Below are 21,447 nucleotides of genomic sequence, written 5' to 3'. Positions count from 1 at the left end.
GGCAAAAGAACCAGAAGCAAGATGAGGAGAAATTTTTTTATGCAGCAAGTTGTTATGATCTGAAATGCACTGTCTGAAAGGATGGTGGAAACAGATTCAATAATAACTTTCAAAGGGGAATTGGATAAATACTTGAAGGGGGAAAAATTTGCAGGGCTATGGGGAAAGGGCAGGGGAGTGGGTTTAATTTCATAGCTCTTTCAAAGAGCTGGCACAGGCACGATGGGCCGAATGGTCTCCTTCTGTGCTGTATCATTCAATAATTCTATGAAATGAAGAGGATGGATTCCAGATTTTGATCACTGAATTGTGAAGGTTAGCTAAGGGAGCTAAATCTCTTCTCATGGAGAGAAGAAACAACAGCAACAACAACCTAGCAACAATACAGCACCTTTTTAATGTAGGAAAAACGTCCCAAGGTACTTAAAATAAATGTTGAAAGAAGAGAAACACAAACCAACTTCTTAAGATTGTGATGGATCAATATGGTAGGTGCAAAGTTGCAGAATCAAGGGACTTGATTGTCAGCTGACAAATTCACAAATCAAATGTACAGTGATTCAAGGAACAACCTTACTTTTAAGATTGTTCACAATTCAATGAGTTAATATTGAATCAAAGCATTCAGCAATGAAATGTTGAGTTGTCAGTCGGGTTAGAGGAAATGGATATGGACTGTGAGAGTCTTGAAGCATGACTGTCCTGTTCTCATTATTTGTGCACTCTATAGCATTGGTTGGGCCTTCAGTAGAGTTGGGATAATGGTCAAGGACTCTGTAGAGAGGGAAAAGGACAGAAATTAAGAAAATGATCTGGGAAAGGAATTTGGTAATAAAAAATGGAGTTTCTGGAGATTTGTTTAACTGTCTTTTCTGTATTTCTTTGAAAGCCTTGTGGACGACCGATGTGTGGTGCAACCAGATGCTGGAGACTTGAACAATCCACCTAAGAAATTCAGAGGTGAGTAATGGGTCACCAAGCCTACGAACTCATGGGAAGAGCAGTTAAAAATGTCCAATATCCTATAAATTTATCCTGATGACAGTATTCACAAACTTGATTGCAACTAATATCAGTGGTCTTGAATTTAATAACCCAACATCCTGGGATCATGTAATTATGTTTATGTTTCAAGGTGATTGTCTTGGTTTGATTGACCTTGTGCTTTTGTAGTGTCGACACTTAAGTTTTTATGTGATCGCCTATATCCTATGGGCCTTTTTATAGTGAGAATCCGAGGGGAATTAGTGAGTTGCAGCAGGAATGAATGTTGGTGCTGTAGCAACCTGGCTGAGCAAAATGCTGATGCTGTAAACCTTTGGCGACAGTACAAGATTAACCCCATCTTTTTGTTTTCCTTCAGCCAAGTTGGATACCATTTAAGTATAAAACCCACAATTAGTGCCAGTGATGATTTGCAGAGATTTAGAATGTGAGAACATTATATTGAAATGTAAATTCTGGTACTGTAGTTAATGCCCTGTGTGTGTTTTTGTTTTTAACATGTGCCAGGATAACTGGAAAGAGGTTGTTAATTTAAGGCTTTGGTTTAGCTTGGTTTTATATTTGGTTTAGTGGGTTGTCAGTGCCCCAGAGTAAACTTGCTGGATTAGCTGAGGCTGGCCATCAGGGAGCTGGTAGCACTAATGGCCCATTAAACCCTATATATTTGTAAAGCAGCTTTAGAACAAGGGCTTGGAAAGATCCAGTAGGTGACTTATTTCTGACTCATTCTCTTTTCCCCCCCCAGTGTACGTGTGTGGATGTATTTTTTTTGAGGATGAGACAGTTTTTATTGTACTCACCTGGGCAAGCATCTGTTTGATTAAAGAACGTGCATGCAAGTGTCTTGTTTAATCATGATTTCAAAATGTGTTGATAAAGCGTAGCTACTGGGTTAATGATTATAACCTAGAAATTACTGTGAATGATGTTATCGTGCAAACACTTAACGCGCCATGTCGAACTTCTCTCCCCGTTATTTTAACAGGGACGTTAATGTCTTCATTTTAAATGGGTCACCACTTACGTTGCATAGTGGAGAGATACTTGTATTATTCCATCTTAGAAATTTCCCAGGCACCTCTTGTAGGCCAGTTTCGCTAATGATATATCGGCATTTATTCTTTAGTCAAAAAATTGACTCTTAAATGGAAAAGCTTCATTAAATGGGAATAGTGATGTTCATTCACCCCAAAACACGCACTACTGTTTTATATAGGGGGAATTTGTCAAAAGGTGCAGCCAACTGCAGACATCTGAGTCTCCCTCCAGTGCTGCACTCTACAGTGTAAACAAGCCGGGTTCCAGCATCGTAGATTCACTGAAATATAGGTCTGCTTATGGGCCAGGAGAGCTGGTCTTCGTAATGTAAAAACGGGAAGCTGGTCTGGTCATTCGCTCTGTATGGCATTCCGTATAAAAGTGGAGCCGAGTGTGCCAAGGACAAGGTTTAAAGAGTATAGCACTGGTGTCGCTCTCTTTAAAACTGGATCAAGTACTATATACAAACGTGGAAATGCCTTTTAATGTGGATTAATCTCTCAGCGGTGGCCTATCTTGGTTCTTAATACTATTTTCCCACATCTTTTGAGAGTAGTTCTTTTAAATGCTGAACTGAAATTTGTTTAACATTGGTATTACTACAGTGTAATTTGGGTAATTAATCTAATTTTTGGAAGACAGATTTAACAGCCGATTATTCAGCACTGCGGCTTTTGTAATTCTGTTCGTGTACAAAGTGTTCTACTATCTCTAGTATGTTGGTATTGCTACATCTGCGAGTGACATAGTGGGACCACTCTTGTAGAAATCTTGACTTGAGAGTAAAGTGTAAGAAGGAACGGTTGGGAAGCTGAAGGTTGTACGGTGGTTTATGGGCAGAAGCTGACTAATCTGTGCTGAGAATGTGAGTGTGGCAAAGACCAGTCGGCCCAGGGAACTTCGCTATGAAATAAAACGCCTTGAATTCAGCTGGGAGGATGCAATAAATTTGGTAATAACTTATTCACGACATTCAGCAAAAGTATTGTGACCAGCTGAGGATGAAATTTCCTTCACTTCTGCTGTTTGTACAGTGCTCCACTGAAAGCTGGCCTGTACTTTATTTGCAGCAGTTATGGCGTGGAATGTATTATCGTCACTAAGGTTGTTTATTCAGGAAAATCACACTTAAAGCAGTAAACTTCAATGTTGCATTAATTTTCTCCTGTGCTTCTCTTAATTCGTCACTTCAAATTTCTCCCACTTGTGACGAACCCATAACCACCAGCACTTCACCCTAGTGTTTACAGATCAAAAGACACACCCAAGTTAGAAAAGGCAAGATTCTATATAATTATGCACTTCTCGGTGTTGTTAGTATACTTGCAGAATAGAAATTTCATACTGAACATTTCTATTTTATTGAAGTCCTAGTAACAATTGTGGACTGCACTCTTGAGAGAATCATTCATGTGAAGTTATGAACAATGACTGACAGGAAAAGACCTTCTGGGTCCATCCAGTGTGTTCCACACAACTGCGTTGCCTTGTGCATCACAATATATACACTCCCCACCCCCACCTGAGAACCATGTGATTTCTTGGGAGAGGTGAAAAACCAGATACAAACCCAGGCCAATTTGCGGGGGGGGGGGGGATGCGAATCTGGAAAATTCCTCTCTGAACTCCTTAGGAATGAACTCCATTCGAAACTAGTCCAGGAGACCACTCTGGCCCCGATTAATGTCATGCAGTACTTACCTTTTTTATACGAGGTGTTCCCTGACCCACCCAGGAACAAGTCTGGCTCTCGCTTGAAGGAATTCAGCGAATCAGCGTTCCCTGCAGGAGCCGGCAGCCTATTCCACGCGCTTTGGAACACGCTCCCTAATTCCCTCTAACTGGATTTCTCCCTTCCATCATCCTGCAGAAGCCTCTTCAAAACCCACCTCTTTGACTATGCCTTTAGTCATCTCCTCTAACTCTCTGGAATTCACTGAACTGTAGATCAGAAAAGCAACCACTGGGAAGGCTTCAATTTCAACCAGTCAATCCGGCTGCTTTTTTAAATTCATTCTGGGGATATGGGCATTGCTGGCAAGGCTAGCATTTGTTGCCCTTGAGAAAGCGGTGAGCTGTCTTCTTGAACCGCTGTAGTCCGTTGGTCAAGATATTCCCACAGTGCTGTTAGTTAGAGTTTTAGGATTTTGACCCAGCCATTATGAAGGAATGGCGATATATGTCCAAGTCAGGATGGTGTGTGACTTGATGAGGAACTTATAAGGTGATGGTGCACTTGCTGCCCTTGTCCTTCTAGGTGGTGGAGGTCCCTGGTTTGGGAAGTGCTTTCTAAATTTCTGAATCAGCTGAATATATTATAGCCGTATAAATAACATTTTTAGAAATGCATTAAAAAAAATCCTCTTTAAAGTCTGAAAGTTGCCCCTTTATTTCCTCCCCTTATTCCCCATTATCACTAATTTCCAGAGATCATCTTTTTTGTTCTCCCTGCTATTCTTTGTTCTTGTGCTGCAATTTTCTCTCCTCTCTATTTCCACCTTTTTTTTGGCCACATGCCTGACCTTTGACACTTTCAACATGAGAGTTTGCCCTCTCCCATCCTTTCCACCCAGGAGGTTGACGACTATGTACGGATAGCTTTGTATTATGGGTATTGAACCAGCAGAGGAAACAAAAACAAGGCTGAACACCTCAGTGTGGAGTTTGTTTGAATGGAACAAATTTATGCAGGATACCTCGTGGGAAGCCGAGAACACCACGTGTATTCCTCCCAACTTACAAATAGTCATCAGTAAGTTAGAAAGATATTGCTCACAAGTGGGGCAAAGTGTGTATTTTATACTTTGTTCCATTATGTTATATATTCAATATTTTGGGTAAACCAGTTTAGACTTTTTCTTGTGCTGAAAGTTAAATTCCCATCAGAAACCAATTTTTCTATTCTTGGGACATGGGTGACACTGGCAAAGGCACATTTATTAACCATCCTTAGTTGCCCTGAATGTTGCCATTGTTTGTACAACTGAAATGGTTTGAAAGGCCACTTCAGAAGGCGGTGGAGGTATGAAGCTATATAATGATCTTTCCTAAGTTAATAGATAGCTGGAATTATAAAAGTTGTACTCCTTTTGAGCTTCCAATGTTTTTTTTAAAATTTAGCACAAGCATAATTGATGGAGCTAGAAACATTTTTTCATTGGGAAGATGAAAGTGGGGAGCAGATTGTTACTGGGACTGAGACACAAGGGTGTGCTTGAGAATTCCCTCACCCATGGAAGTAGGTAAGGTTTCACAGACTTGCAGGCTCTCTCTCGCACACAGTTTAGAAATGAATGGTCTGCTGGTTTTCCTCAACACTTGTGGTACAAAAGTAGTCAACATACAACCCAAAGTGTCTGTCGTAGCTCTTGTGGTTAGCAACTGAATTGTTCAGTAGCTCTGGTTTGTGTAGGACGATACAGTAGTACGATGGGACAGGACAGTAGCAGTGCTAAAAGATACACTACAGTTTTTAAACCATTTATACAAATGCGGTCAATCTGACACATTGATTTGAATAGAATTGTTTCTGATCAACTGATGTCTAAGTTGACCAATTTTGCTGGGTACTGGACCTATCCACTGTCAAATGTCACATTTTTAAAGTCAAGCTTATTGTACATGTTAAGCTTTAGCAAATGCTTTACCAAAAGTCTCCGTTAGCAATGTGGACTGATCATGCTGCATGTCTGCTCTACCGACATGGTGAAAGTACAAAGTTTTCTCCAGAGTCTGTAAAGTGAGGGTATTGGGTCAATTATAGGAGAAGGAAATGCTTGCGGGAAATTATTGTACTAGTGGCTGCATTGTTTGGCCTGTGATGCATGAGGGTCTAATCATGTGATGCCAGGTGCCCAATGTGCTGATGCTCATTGAGTCCCCACTCCCCAGAGGAAATAGTTTCTCTGAATCTACCCTATTGATTCCTTTTATCATTTAGATCACCCCTCAACCGTCTATATTCAAGTGAATAAAACCCAAGTTTATGCAACCTGTCCTCATAATTTAACCCTTTTAGTCCAGTTATAATTCTGGTGAATTTGTGGTGTACCCCTTTGGGGCCAATGATAGCTAACCATTATCTATTTGCATTAAAGTCAATTTCAAAGTTGCGGGTTATAGCGTCTTAAGTGCTCTATTTATTTTGGGCAGAAACAGCTGTGTTTACTCTCTAATTACATTTCATTCTAGTTGATGTTTCTGAAATTCAAATACTAAACATCAGAAGTTAAATTACTCTAAGTGCTTCTTCAAGGCACAGTGGTTTTGCCATTTGCCTGCATTCAAATGAATAGGTTTTGCCATATAAATTTAAACCTCCCCTTAGAATTGCATAGTACTCTATTATTAATCGTTAATGAACGGTCTTGTTTACATAAGCATACATAAAGTATGTGTTTTTTAAAAAAATCATTAAATTGTGATTAAAATGTACTTGAAAGTAACTGCACTTGTTAGGATTATGTTTTCTATATAAGTTGTGAAGCAGTGCAAGTTATGCAGATAAATGTAAGCTGAAGGAAAGTAACCCCAATATTGGCCAGGAGGTTTTCTGTCTGTGAGGAGAGCACGGTCCCGTGTCGTGCTGCCTTACACCGCCAGGATCTTGGCTGTCCGGTTACACCGGCCACCACAATTTACCCGCCACACGTTTGCACGAACGTGCCCGTTACTTGTGGTGGGGACTGTACTCCAGATGGGGTCTGACCAAGGCTCTGTACGACTGAAGCATCACTTCCTCACTTTTTTGTGCTTCAGCTCCCTTGAGATAGAGGCCAATGTCCCATCAGCTTATTTGATTGCCCTTTGTACCTCTGCACCAGCTTTTAATGATTTGTGTACCTGGATACCCATATCCCTCTGCTTCTCCACGGTTTCTAGTCTCTCGCCATATAGAAAATATTCCGATTTGTTTTTCTCCTCTTTTCCTGCTCTCCCGACCCCATTCAAGGAGAACTATGATCTCTTCACTGATGCCTGAAATTATGGCTCCTGGTACTTCGAGTGAGGCATCGAGAGCACTTGAAAGGTATTCAGATGAGCTAACCTTGTGTGATCGGATGAAGTCAGTTCATTCGTGCACAATGCTAGAACAGCACCAGCACTGTGCAAAGGGGCTGCATTATCAGCCTGATGATTTTTAAGGAACTACTTCCTCTCTACATGTCGGCATAAGAAAAGGTATTTTAACTTCAGTAGCTGTTTCTCCATCAGCAGCGCACATCAGAAATCCCATGTTAAGCAACAATTGTTCCCTTCGTAACCACACTGCCACCAAATGAACAGGAGATTAAACCAATGATGCATGGGACTGATGCAGACTTTGGTGCATGGGACTGATGCAGACTTTGGTGCATGGAACTGATGCAGACTTTGGTGCATGGAACTGATGCAGACTTTGGTGCATGGAACTGATGCAAACTTTGGTGCATGGAACTGATGCAAACTTTGGGTTGCACTTTCTGTGACCTCAGTCTGTTGTACATTGCTTGTGGCAAGTTCACCTCACTGTCAACACTGACATAAACTCCCAAATGTGTAGAATGCATTAGAGATTCAGTGGCTTTAGCACCTCAACTGAAAACTAATGTAATACTTATTTTTTAAAAAAACTTTATAAACTGAGTACAATATACCCTTGCTGAAGTTTGTCAAATAATATGAAGTTTTGATTTGCATTACTTTTTAAAATCTAAATTTGAAGTTATATGCATGTCGCTTTACAATCTTAAAATAACTTTTTTTGTGTGAGAACAGGGGTGAGAAAAGGGTTCTATAATGGAGAATTTGCCATGCAGTGCTTCGAAATGGACAAGTAATGTTTTGGTGCATACACTGCCAGGCTTACGAAGCCAGGAAATACTGTAACCGCTTTGTCACCTCTGTACTTAGTAGTTGGTAATTTTGAATGGGTATAAAGAAAACAGCCCATGGTGCTGAAATTATAAAGTATCCTTGTTTTCCCTTTTGATCTGTGGTAGTGCAGTTCTGTGTTCCAAATGGGTGGTGTATTCTTTCAGAGCAGGGCAAATCCCGATCAGTATTAGTTAGAAAAGGAGGAAAAAGTGACACAATAGATAAATCGGAGCAGGGATGAATTGGAAAATGAAATCCCTGTACATTGCTGACAAGCAAAAGGTGTTTCAATAAGAAATTGGATTTTTGAACTAAATAGATAAAGAAAGAAGCTGCATTTAAATAGAACCGATTGTCTTCGGGACAAAGTGCTTCAAGTGCAGTCACTGTTTCGGAGGCAAACGCAGCAGCTGGTTTGTGCACAGCAAGATCTCACCAATAGCAATGTGGTGAATGACTAATCTATCTTTGAAGGATAAAAGTTAGCCAGGACACTGGGAGAACATGAGTAATGCTGTGGAATCTTTTACCTGAGCAGGGAGACAAGGCCTCAGTTTAACGTCATCCGAAAAATAGCACCATTGACAATGAAACACTCCCTCAGTACTGCATTGGAGTTTCAGTCTAGGCTGTGCTCAAGTTTCTGGAGTGGGGCTTGTACCCAAGATCTTCTGACTCAGAGATGAGAGTGCTACCACTCAGCTAAGATTGACACTTGCATGTTGCATGAATGTCCAGGGCCATAGATGGGATCTAGCTTTTACTGAAGCTGACTCCTCTTCTTTAAAAGGAGAATCTTGCTGTTAAATTGTCAGCAAGAAGGTTGCCTCAGTAGGAGCTATGGTTTTGGTCCAAGGATGTAACACTGGCTCTGGATTCTGTTGACTGTTTGCCACATCACTACTTCCTTGATTGTGTTATCCTTGGAACAAGCTGAACCATCTGCTGCTTTCTGTGACTTGTAAGGAGAGGGGGGTGGTGGGGTTGGGGGGCATGGTGAACAGTAAGAATTAGTGTTTCTGTTGGTGTACACGCCAATGATGAGTGGTGTCAGGAAAACAGCAGCTGATTATTTTTTTGGACTGTGAAGAGGTGAAGCACTTTTTTTGTTGAAAATGAACAAATGCTATAAATAGAACCTGTCATGACCAGCAGTGTGATAAATGTGTGTGTTCAGAAAATTGATTTTTTTCAGAATTTTTTTTTTCCTCAAACGTCTTCAAGGTCTTGCTTCTTCCCTGTGTTCACCCTCGACTGGTCCAACACGGGTCTAATTATCATTCTCGAATCCACCATTGGTATTCTCTCAATGCAGCATGTCCTGCCCATTGGAATTCACTCATCATTTTTACCTCGCTATTTACCACTGTGCCTTCAAAAGCCTTTTTGCTTCCTCTTGACCCCCCTTACCTTTTCTGTCTCCTAAGTGTCCTCTCACTATCCATCATTCAGCAAAGTGCTCTGAGACATCTTTGTATGTAATGAGCACGATATATGTATATTGCTGTACGATGTGATTAGCCTCATGGGTGACGACATCAATCTTGTTATCCCATTGTCTCCCTTGTGGAAATATTGATCATGTATTGCTGCTCATGAAACACTCATCATTGTAGGGAGGAATCTTGCTACTTATTTTCAGCGTGCCTTTTATCCTTGCGAGTAAAATATCCAGATACCTTTTGCAGCAGGACACTTTTATACTGTTGAAACTAAATTGTAAGTGGAAATACTTCAATGCTTTGAGGCAACTTTCCGCCATATTGAACGCTGTAAGTGGCTGTTGATATTAAATATTTATGGCAATGACAACTTCTCAGTAATGCACTGCAGCCTTGTACCGATGGACTGGAAACACTGTTAGTTTCCTACTTCAGTTTACATGTGGACGTATTCCTGGACGTGAACAGGGGGCCAAGTAAGAAGGATGTGTTGATGTGTCGGGTAAAATCAGGTGATGTTGAAATTAATGTCTGTAAATGAGTCACAGAGCTGGTATTGTAAACTAGCTCTGACTAAGTAATTTGAGTCTAGTAGTTGTGGAAACCACAGCATTAATTGGGAGATGGCCTCCTGCCTGTATTTATCTGCAGGCAAAGTGCAGATGAGAGTTTAGGATTTTACTTCAGAGGTTCTAATAATTCATGTTTTTGTGAATCCACATCAGATCCCACCAGTGTGAAATTGGACATGATGGATCACTTTCTCCTCTTCTCCTTTGTGTCTTACTTCCTATTATTGGAGAACATTAGCCGTCCTAGCTTTTCACAGCTCGGGATTCAATGGACTTGGCATGCCACACAGCCCCAACATTGTTAGGAACATCCTCCTCTTATCCTGCACTTACTGAAAAATCATACATGTATTTATAAATAATTGCTCTAAAGACCTTGTAACATTATGCACCTTTGGGCCCTACATTGCAAGTTACAGTTAGTCCTTCATCACTCTAGCTGAACCTTGGCGCAACCAGTCCTGCATCCTTGCAGTGAACAGCAAAATACATTATTTAAAGCCAAACTCTGAGTTAATGGCAGATACCTTCTCAAGATTTCAGTGTCATCAGTAAATTGAACTTTTCTCTTTGTAGCTCCTTTGAACTCCTTGAAATTTTTACAGTCCAGTAACAACTCCAGTTATCATACTTATTATGCAACCCAATTATGTAATTGCTCCATTAACCACTGTTGAATTGCTTTAATGTACCCAGTTTTGAGCCACTTATTTAGATGTTCGACTCTACTGTACACTTTTTTGTGAGTGTCCTTGTGGTCCCACTTTTAGCTGTCATTGTCCCATCCTAGCAGTCTATCTCAGCAGCATAATTTGGACTGTTAGTGTCTTAATTTTGCATTGAATATGTATTGTATTAAATGACAGATGCAGTGGAGAGAGGTAAAAACTGCAATTCAGTCTGTGGGTGATATTGGTGTTCATTAACTGCTTGAACAATTCTCCTTTAGAGATCTTCTTTAATTATAGCCTTGTAAAACTTCACAGCATCATTATTCTACATCCAATTGAGCACAGTCGATGGTCCTTGCAAGGATTTTTTTGAAGCTCAACAGGTTTTGCTTCTTGTAAAGGAATATTTGATTATTGACTTGCTATAATTAATAGTGCAAGTACTTGCAACGGTCATCACAGTAGGGTGACGAAACAGCTTGCTCTCATTTGGTGTTCAGCTAGTTGGTTGCCTGGCTGATGAGCTAAAAAAAAAATGCATTCAGTACATTTGTTTCATCAAAGTGACTCTTTCTTTCTGAAACCAGAGTCCTAATTGGGGGCATCCTGTTTCTGTTCAGTGCTGCTGCAACTGGATGACTGGTAAAACTTGAAATTGGTAATTGACTTCAAACAAGCAGTTAGTTCTTTTGTTTTATGAATTCAGCCAACAATTCTCTTGCTCTAACAATGGTGGGTGTCGTTTCTGCTCTTTGGAAGTGTGAGGCGATAAGTGATCACTGCCCGTAGAAACCCAATGTCCAAGTTGTCAACATGCTAAGTTTGACTTGCTGTTTTTAATAAAGGTTGTGGATTTGAAATTTAAGCCTTGAAATATTGATACAGCTACTCCCCAGCCACCTATTCATTGCCCGCTCACTGTTGGCCAACCAGTTTCTAGACCGCTGCCGACAGCGGGGTTGACTTTTGTACAAAAGATCCCCGCTCTTTTTTTCTGCACGGTCTCTTCTAGGTGCCCAAGTTAACTCACCACCTATCGTTCATGACTTGGGCAAGTTGGCCCCTGTGAGTTTATTGTTGCGTGGAGTAAAACTTCATGTGGATCCATATAGCTAGCTGCTGACTCGAACCGAAATAACTCACTTTAACTTCTGATACTCCAAATATGAATAGAGGCCTACGAAACTCATTGTCCTCTTTGCTCATGAATAACCTCTACTGTAGCCTCCATAAATACAGTTCAAAACATAATATGTCTTAGGAAAGCAGTGATGTTGCTCACTTATGTTTTACAGTATGATGTTTTTTGACATCTCCACAAAGTAGCATTAGATGATTTCTCTTGTTTTGTACATTTTAACTGAACTCAAATAGGAGGATCCTCCTTTTGCTTTCTGTTCACTGCAACATGTCACAACCTAAAATGCTTCAAATTTTCACCCTGTTCATTGAGCCCTGCAATAACCTTTTTGCCATGCATTAATTTTGAAAAATAAATCAAGAACTTTTGGACAAGACTTATACATATTAGTTACGATTAATATGTATAAGTATTAATCTGCAGTTAAATCAGCTAGCCCTGGTAGGCCGAAAGGAAAGTATTGCGTGCTGCTTAGCGACAAATGCCAAGCAATTGATGCAAGTATCCAGCATGACTTGGACTGAAAGGCCTGGCAGCCAGCAATGCAGCCCAAAGAGCAACCTTCACTGTCAGTGCCATTCAGTCTCTGGCATTTTAACTGAGCTGCAACATCTTGTTTTTAACATTGACCATTTGAACAGTGCCGGTTGGCTGGAAGGGATCTGCCTTGGGCAAGATTGTGATGGCATGTTTACATAGAAATAGAGTGCTGTAATCCAGCTCAGTACCCTCATCATAATGGTGAATGCAGCCATTTCTTGCTCCTGGCACATGGCTGCAAGACTGGTACTTATGAAGGCATTTTTTTAATAGTAAATTAATTCATGACTGGAAAGTCAGAAGTGCTGCAAATTGGGCACGCTGACCTTTGCACCCTGTTCTTCGATCCACAGTCCCGTCAAATGACACTCATCAGGAGTATGAAATGTATGAAAATTTGCCATAAGTGTTAGAGTGATGATCATAACTAATGTAAAAAGACACATGACTGTCAAAAATGACTGTTAAAATGAATATGGCGAAAGTCTCCTTGCAAAACCTATGGACACTTGTTGCTAATGGTATGTTATGTGCTAACTATCAACCCAATTCGATCCTGAGGTTCATAGTTGCAGAACCAATTGTACTTGTAAAACAGTCTGTTTCTGATGCTTTTTACAGAGTCCCTTCTACATACTCTGCAAGTACTTCTGGGCAAATGCAAGTATTGATCTTTTGAAGCCCAAAATGACTCTCAGGTTACAGCATGGAAGGAGGCCATTCCGCCCATCAAGTCTGTGCCGGCTCGATGCAAGAGCAATCCAGCTTGTCCCACTCCCCTGCCCTATCCCCGTAGCCCTGCAATTTTTTTTCCTTTCAAGTACTTATCCAGTTCCCTTTTGAAAGCTGCGATTGAATCTGCCTCCACCACCCCCATTGGCAGTGCATTCCAGATCCTAATCACCTGCTGTCTTTTTTTAAAAAAATGTTTTTCCGCATGTCACCTTTGGTTCTTTTGCCAGTCACCTTAAATCTATGTCCTCTGGTTCTTGACCCTTCCGCCAATGGGAACAGTTTCTCTCTATCTACTTTGTCTAGACCGTTCATGATTTTAAATACCTCTATCAAATCTCCTCATAACCGTCTGTTCCATGGAGAACAACCTCAGCTTCTCCAGTCTATCCATGCAACTAAAGTCCCTCATCCCTGGAATCATTCTAGTAAATCTCTTCTGCACCCTCGCTAAGACCTTCACATGCTTCCTAAAGTGCAGTGCCCAGAACTGGACACACTACTCCAGTTATGGCTGCACCAGTGTTTTATAAAGATTCACCATGACTTCCTTGTTTTTGTATTCTATGCCTCTATTTATAAAGCTCAGGATCCCGTATGCTTTCTTAACTGCTTTCTCAACCTGCCCTGCCACCTTCAACGATTTGGGCACATAAACCCCCAGATCTCTCTGTTTCTGTACCCCTTTTAGAATTGTGCCCTCTAGTTTATATTGCCTCTCCTCATTCGTCCTACCGAAATGTATCACCTTGCATTTTTCTGCGTTAAATTTCATCTGCCAAGTGTCCGCCCATTTCACCAGCCTGTCTCTATCCTCTTGGAGTCTATCACTATTCTCCTCACTGTTCACTACACTTCCAAGTTTTGTCATCTGCAAATTTTGAAATTGTGCCCTGTACACCCAAGTCCAAGTCATTTAATATATATCAAGAAAAGCAGTGGTCCCACCACTGACTCCTGGGAAACACCACTGTACACCTCCCTCCAGTCCAAAAAACAACCGTTCACCACTACACTCTGCTTCCTGTTACTTGGCCAATTTTGTATCCATGCTGCTATTGCTCCCTTTATTCCATGGGCTTCAATCTTGATGACAAGCCTTTTATGCGGCACTTAATCAAACGCCTTTCGAAAGTCCATATACACCACATCAACCGCATTGCCCTCATCTATTCTCTTTCTTACCTCATTAACTAACTTGATAGAGTTTTTTGAACACAATTTGCCTTTAACAAATCCGCGCTGGCGTTCCCTAATCAATCCACACCTGTCCAAGTGACTGCTAATTCTGTCCCGGATTATCGTTTCTAAAAGTTTCCCCACCACCGAGGTTAAACTGACTGGCCTGTGGTTGCTGGGTTTATCCTTACACCCTTTTTTGAACAAGGATGTAACATTTGCAATTCTCCAGACTTCTGGCATCACCCCCGTATCTAAGGAGGATTGGAAAATTATGGCCAGTACCTCCACAATTTCCACCCTCACTTCCCTCAGCAACCTAGGATGCATCCCATCCGGATTGGGTGACTTATCTACTTTAAGTACATCTTGCCTTTCTAATACCTCTTCTTTATCGATTTATTAGCCCATGCAGTATCTCAACTACATCTTTCTTTACTGTGATTCTGGCAGCACCTTCTTCCTTGGTAAAGACTGATGCAAAGTACTCGGCCATGCCCTCTGCCTCCATGAGTAGATCTCCTTTTTGGTCCCTAATCGGCCCCATCCCTCCTCTTACGACCCGTTTACTGTTTTCATGCCTATAGAAGACTTTTGGATTCCCTTTTATGTTTGCCGCCAGTTTATTCTCATACTCTCTCTTTGCCCCTCTTATTTCCTTTCTCACTTCCCCTCTGAAGTATCTATATTCTGCCTGGTTCTCACTTGTGTTATCAACCTGACATCTATCATACGCCCCTTTTTTCTGCTTCATCTTACTCTATATCTCATTCAGGGAGCTCTGGCTTTAGTTGCCCTACCTTTCTGCCTCGTGGGAATGTACCCAGATTGTATCTGAACAATCTCCTCCTTAAAGGCTGCCCATTGTTCAATTACAGTTTTGCCTGCCAACCTTTGATTCCAATTTACCCGGGCCAGATTTGTTCTCATCCCACTGAAACTGGCCCTCCTCCAATTGAGTATTTTTACCTTAGTTTGTTCCGTGCCCTTTTCCATAGCTATTCTAAACTTATGATACTATGATCACTGTTCCCTAAATGTTCCCCCACTGACACTTGCTCCACTTGGCCCGCCTCATTCCCTAAAACCAAGTCCAGCAATGCTTCTCTTCCTTGTTGGGCTGGAAATATACTGGTCAAGAAAGTTCTCCTGAACACACTTCAGAAATTCCTCCCCCTCTTTTCCCCTTTATATTATTGTTATCCCAATCTATATTAGGATAGTTGAAGTCCTCCGTTATCACAACTCTATGGCCTTTGCAGCTTTCTGTAATTTCCCTGCAAATTTGCTCCTCTATCTCTTTCCCACTAGTTGTTGGCCTATAGAATACACCCAGTAGTGTAATGGCACCTCTGTTGTTTCTTCACTCTAACTAAATAGATTTTGTCCTTGGCCCCTCCAGGACATCCTCTCTCTCCAGCATTGCAATATTCTCCTTAATCAATACTGCGACCACCACAATTTCTTCCCTTCCCTATCTTTTCTGAACTCCTTGCATTCAGGAACATTTAGTACCCAATCCTGCCCTTTTTTGAGCCAGGTCTCTGTTATCATCAAAACATCATGTTCCCGTGTGGCTAATTGCGCCTGCAGCTCACCACCCTTGTTTATCACGCTTCGTGCATTTACACACACGCACTGCAAACCTATTTTAGACTTTCTTGTACTCTGTCTGTTCCCATCTACTACCTTACCATTTCTTGCTCCTAGTGCTATCTTTCTCCTCCAATCCTTCGTGCATCTTGTTTCTCCTTTTCAATGCTACATCCTGGTGCCCATTCCCCTGCCAAATTATTTTAAACCCCGCCACACAGCACTAGTGAACCTCCCAGCGAGAGCATTGGTCCCAGCTTCATTGAGGTGCAACCCATCGGGGCTGTACACGTCCCACCTTCCCCAGAACTGGTCCCAATGCCCCAGGAATCTAAAGCCCTCCCTCTTGCACCATCTCTCCAGCCATGCATTCATCTGCACTATCCTCCTGTCTCCAAACTCGCTAGCGCGTGGCACTGGGAGTAATCTGGAGATTGCTACCTTTTGAGGTCCTGTTTCTTAATTTCTCTCCTAACTCCTTAAAATCTGCCTGCAGGACTTCATCCCTCTTTCTATATATGTTGTTGGTACCGATATGGACCATGACTTCTGGCTGATCGCCCTCCCCCTCTAGAATGTTCTGCAGCAGCTCAGTGATACCTTTGACCCTGACACCAGGGAGGTAATATACCATCCTGAAATCACGTCTGCGGCCGCAGCAACACCTGTCTGTTCCCCTAACTATAGAATCCCCTATCATTATTGCTCTCCTGACCTTTCTTCTCCCCCACTGTACAGCTGAGCCACCCATGGTGCAATGTCTTGGCTTTGACTGCACTCCCCAGAGGAACCCTCCCTCACCAGTATTCAGAACTGAGTGCTGGTTAGAGAGCGAAGTGCCCTCAGGGGACCCCTGCACCACCTGCCTGGTCCTCCTCGTCTGACTGGTGGTCACCTGTCCCTCTCTGCCTGCACTCTCTTAAGCTGTGGGGTGACCACCTCCAGAAATGTGCTATCCATGGCTCTCAGCCTCGCAGATGCACTGCAGTGACGCCAGCTGCTGCTCAAGCTCCGAAATCCAGAGCTCGAGCTCTTCCAGCTGATGACACTTCCTGCATCTGTGGTCATCCAGGACACGGGAAGCGTCCTGGAGTTCCCACATGGCACAGGATGTGCATTTGTTGGGACTGAGGTGCCCTGCCATGCCTCGATTTTATTATTAACTAAACTCATGCACTAGTTGTGCAGTGTTGGTTCAGATCGGTCCCTCTGCTGCAAAGATCTGGTTCAAGAATGGTTTCCATTCAAATTAGTTATCATCTTCTCCTCTTTCCCTCCTGCCCTCTTTCCTTCCCCCCACCCTAAAAAGTAAAACACTGGCTGCTCACTCAACTTGCAAAACAGTGTCCGTGTGTGGTGTTTCTTGCATTTTTAAGAGTCATGTTGGATGTTTAGGGGGAGCCATGGGAGAAGTTAAGATACAGAAGGAGGTGTAGCAAATAATAATATTGCTGATCTAAACAGAAATGCTCACCGTAGGCAATGTAAACATGGCTTTTTTTACTACTACTCCGCCCCCTCCAAGATACATAGATATCTGTGCAACAGATTACGTCCCGCTGCACCAAACCTGGCATATTGCAGATAAAAGTAGAGGAGGGAATTCATGGGACGTAATCATGGTAAAGCCCAGTTGGAGTGTTAGATGAAAAAACTTGCATTTATATTTGCCTTTCACACCCACAGATCATCCCATATGAGCTTCACAGCTAATGAATTATTATTGAGGTGTAGTAACTGTTTTGTAGGAAAACATAGTAGTCAACTTGCACAAAGCAAGGTCATACAAACAGCAGTGGGGTCAATGACCAGGTCGAGTGTAGAATACACCTAATATGTTGAACACACTGCTGGCATTTGATCAAGCAAAAAGTACTTGAAGTTTCATGCTATCAGTTGCAACTCGAGTGTGCTTCATATTTTGTGTAATTCTTAAATGAAGGTATTTGCGTTCATAGCTCCTTTTTTGTAAATTTTTTTAAAAAAAGTTTCAGAGCTAATCTTTGGCCCTGGTTTTGTGGTGATATCCAAGTTATTTTAGAGTCCTCCTGAATTCTAATTGTTGCTGAATGCTTAGTTGACAATTTAGTGTCACGTTGGATGCCCACATTCCACATACTTGCAACAAGTGCTCAATTTTGCTTGACCTGCAGACTTAAGTTTGGTCATGTGGTACAAATGGCCCATGTTTATACTGAACACTTTTCCCAGCTCACTTCATAGCTTCAGCAGCAATCCACCCAATCTGGTAGGAGGTGATCTAGAAACTTTCACATTCAACTGCCAAAAAAGAGTTTTTGGCATCCCATGGTAGCATCAATAAGTGCTCCCATGTCAGGAAGAATACAGGCTGGATGGTGAGTAAAGTTCGTGATGCTGCATCACTGCAATGCTTCTATGCTCTATACTAGATGTAACAAGGGGTCTTTGTTTTGATCCCCAGTCATGTTGTCTTGTAACTAGATATCGGGCAGTAAAGGTTTATTCCTGCATGTAGGGAATTCAAGGTTAGCTTACAGGAGTGACCAGTGACACTGAACCCGAGAGACAATCTGGTGCAGACCTGTTTTTTAAAAAAAATTGCAACCAGGCGATGCTGGTTTTAAAATAAAAACAGAAAATGCTGGAAAAGCTCAGCAGGTCAGAGAGAGAAACGGCGTTAACGTTTCAGGTTGATGACCTTTCATCAGAACTGGATACTGGTTTTATATTGGCTTCATTAAATCCACCTGGGTACACCGCAAACAGCGGGATTAGATTAATGCTATTTAAAATGTCAAAAATCTGAGTTCATGCAAATCTGTTGGAGGCATGTGATCATCTTTCAGAAACAAAATTTGGATGCCAGTTTACTAAGCATTTGCAGTTTTCATTTTGATGCCTTTCCATTTGAACTGTGGATCACCAAACAGGCAGGTTCTTAGTGCACAAAAGGAGCTAGTATCTGCCAAGACCTGCAGAGTACCTTCTGCTATGCTGTTGGCTGACTGCTGCAGACATACACAAAAGTCCGCGTTCACTCTTCCCACCACAGTTATAAACCTGGTGGCTACATTTTTTTGTTTTGCATTCCGTAGTAACAGCTGAACCCTTCGATAGTATTGGTGACAGCCGTTAGTTTGGAGGTGCTACCCATGCACTCTTGCATATGCTGCCACCATGTGGATAAGTGCGTCACATGGTGTGGTACTGCGCCTTGTAGACCAAGAATGTCCTGGGTTGATCCATGGTCTGTTTGGTTAGGTCATTTGATCTCTGCCACGGCAGTAGGGATGCTCCAATTGTTTCCATGCCTCCCTCGGTTAGGATGAAATCAGTTGTATTGCTTCCGATTGACGCCTGCACTGTCGGTGTATGTATGTGGACGTCGGGTTAAATAATCTCTTCACATAATGTCTTGGGTCATGCCTGAAGAACCGCTGCTTTGTGAGGTACTGGGCCCATGGACCGTTCCCTAGAAGAGGTAACTGCCTTTGAGGATGAGAGAAAATTGGGATGGTGGTGGTGGTGGTGGTGGTGGTGGTGGGGAGCCCTCACTATTCTTTTATTGATCACTGGATGGCAGAGAGAGAGTGTAATCATAAGTTTCACAAGAAATCTAGTACAACAGTTTCTAAAGGGGGAACCGTGTAGTGTAAAGAAAGTAATGCACAATGAGGAACTTGGCCGAATTGAAAAATCCTGAACCTGTACTAATATCCCCTCCGCAACAATGCAGCATCTCCTACCCCCACTCCAGAGAAGAGAATTTCCAATGGAGAAAGGCAAGAAAGGAGAACAGAATCCATCTTTTCACATAGTAGAAGTAATATTTTTCTTTAGCATTGTCCTATATCAGAGATGCAAATGTTTTCTTTTGCTGGTTTTTGATAGAACTGTCTTATTTTCTTCATCCCCTTGTCGTAAATTGATGAAAAGGGGTGTGGGGGGAACCCTCAAACTCTGTGACTAAAGGTAAATGTAAGTGAGTTATGTCATGGACTCTAAACTGGCTGCCTTTAACAAATCTTGAGCTTTTACTGTGTTTTAGACAAGACGGCATTTTGGCAGGAAGTGTAGCTTGTGTAAACATCACGTTTATTCGAAAATTGAAGATCAGCTAACTGATGTAAATGATTAGTGTATTTATGATTGGGGTGTACTTGCTAGTTCTAATGCTCTGATTTGTGTAAAATTCCTCCACTGACACAAAAGAAACTGTTTTAGCAATAGCAAAGGACATTTTAGACTCCATTTCTTACATGATTCTGAATGTTGGACTTCAGCAAGGTTTAAGATAGCTTACAAATCCAAGTCTACAAATAACTTGGCTGTGTCTAATTTTTTTTTGTTGCAGGAAAGGTATGTACTCTTGTTTATCAGAAAAATCATGGCCTACTTCATGTCATGGGTCACAGTGTTTCTTCTCTGCATCACTAAAACTAAAGTCTACATTTTCTTGGGTAACCATTTTAAATCTTTAAATTTTCTAAGTATTTGCTTACAGTATATTTTCTTTCCTTAGTGAAGTATGCAAGTAACCTCCTTCCAATTAACTCTTTCCCAATGACTGATTAAACCATCACACTCTTGAAGTAAAGGAAATCTTCTGTTTTGAGCTTTTAAAAGTGATTTTGGTTGTCGTGATTTCATTTTGCAAAGGATATTCCTGAAGTAATTCTTTGTTTTGGGGCTGTTTGGCTGTTGCATTTATAATTGGGCTATGGTGCCACCCATCCACGGATAGTGAGCAGAAAATCCAGCCAGGTATAACTCCTCTTACCTTGGGTTATGATTTGAGCTCTGAGATTTCCTTTGTCGTTGATGAAAAGTTTAACCTCAATGACTGGTGCTTACTCATCGTGCGACACAGAAATGAGTAGAAAATGGAGCTTTTTTTAATTTTAAAAACTAACTGTGGGTCCCTGGTTTACCTTTTCAGAAATTTCTGGATAGCTCATGCAAAACTCAGACCGTTCAGTCCAACCCAGAGGGGCAACCCTAATGAAACCCAATACTGAACATTTTGTTAAAATGGTTGTACATGATGATCCATGATTTAAAACTCAAAAAAAAAATTAAGTGAATTGAACGTTTTCATTTAAAACATCACATTTAGATTTTGCATGGGAATAAGTTGCTTTCTTTTTTGAGGATGTGTTTTTTCCTTAATTTCCTTCCCCTCACAAAACTCTTGTTTCTTGTAACTGAGGGGACAGGTGAGTGACTTGTTCCTGGAAAACATGGACAAGTTCCTTGATGATCACTTTCAGTCCTTTTTTTTTTCTCCAACTCGACTTCGTCCTTCCCCAATATGACTTGGCCAAGATAGGGAACTGAACAGATGATGTCATCTGCATCGCAATGCTCACTAGAGTCACTTGTGTACATTCTGTACTGCTGGTTGGGTACCTTTTTATGCGGAACGTAATTATCAGAACTAGAAGAGGTTTGTGGCTTCATTATTCCCTTTTAATAACTTTTTTCAGTCTAATCATTTGTGGGATCTCAAATTGCAAATGTTCCCTCTGTGTCGTTTAATATGAGCTAATTTCCTTAAGGTCCTATTTCAATCAGAGTGTTGTTTTTAATAAGACTGCATGACCTATTTAAACAAATCTTGTTGCTCTACTTTTTAATTTCGAAGGTCTGTTGAAGGAAGTAAATATTGTACGATGGAAACTAGCTCACGTCTGTCA

At 41.5% G+C, this 21,447-nt stretch overlaps 1 protein-coding gene across 6 annotated transcripts in view; it reads left to right on the top strand.

Annotated features, from left to right (window-relative positions):
• Positions 1 to 21,447, top strand: part of itpr1b (inositol 1,4,5-trisphosphate receptor, type 1b) — a 439,399-nt gene that overhangs the window by 4,183 nt on the left and 413,769 nt on the right. For all 6 annotated transcript variants that reach the window (XM_067998943.1, XM_067998947.1, XM_067998944.1 and 3 more), the window contains exon 3: positions 890 to 960. In XM_067998943.1, coding sequence (XP_067855044.1) covers positions 890 to 960 — 71 coding nt within the window. The remainder of the gene's footprint in view (positions 1 to 889; positions 961 to 21,447) is intronic.

This window comes from Heptranchias perlo, chromosome 17 (assembly GCF_035084215.1).
Source record: "Heptranchias perlo isolate sHepPer1 chromosome 17, sHepPer1.hap1, whole genome shotgun sequence".
In the NCBI taxonomy this organism is placed as follows: domain Eukaryota; kingdom Metazoa; phylum Chordata; class Chondrichthyes; order Hexanchiformes; family Hexanchidae; genus Heptranchias; species Heptranchias perlo.
Note: the sequence above shows the minus strand (reverse complement) of the source record. Positions and strands in the feature narration are given on the sequence as shown.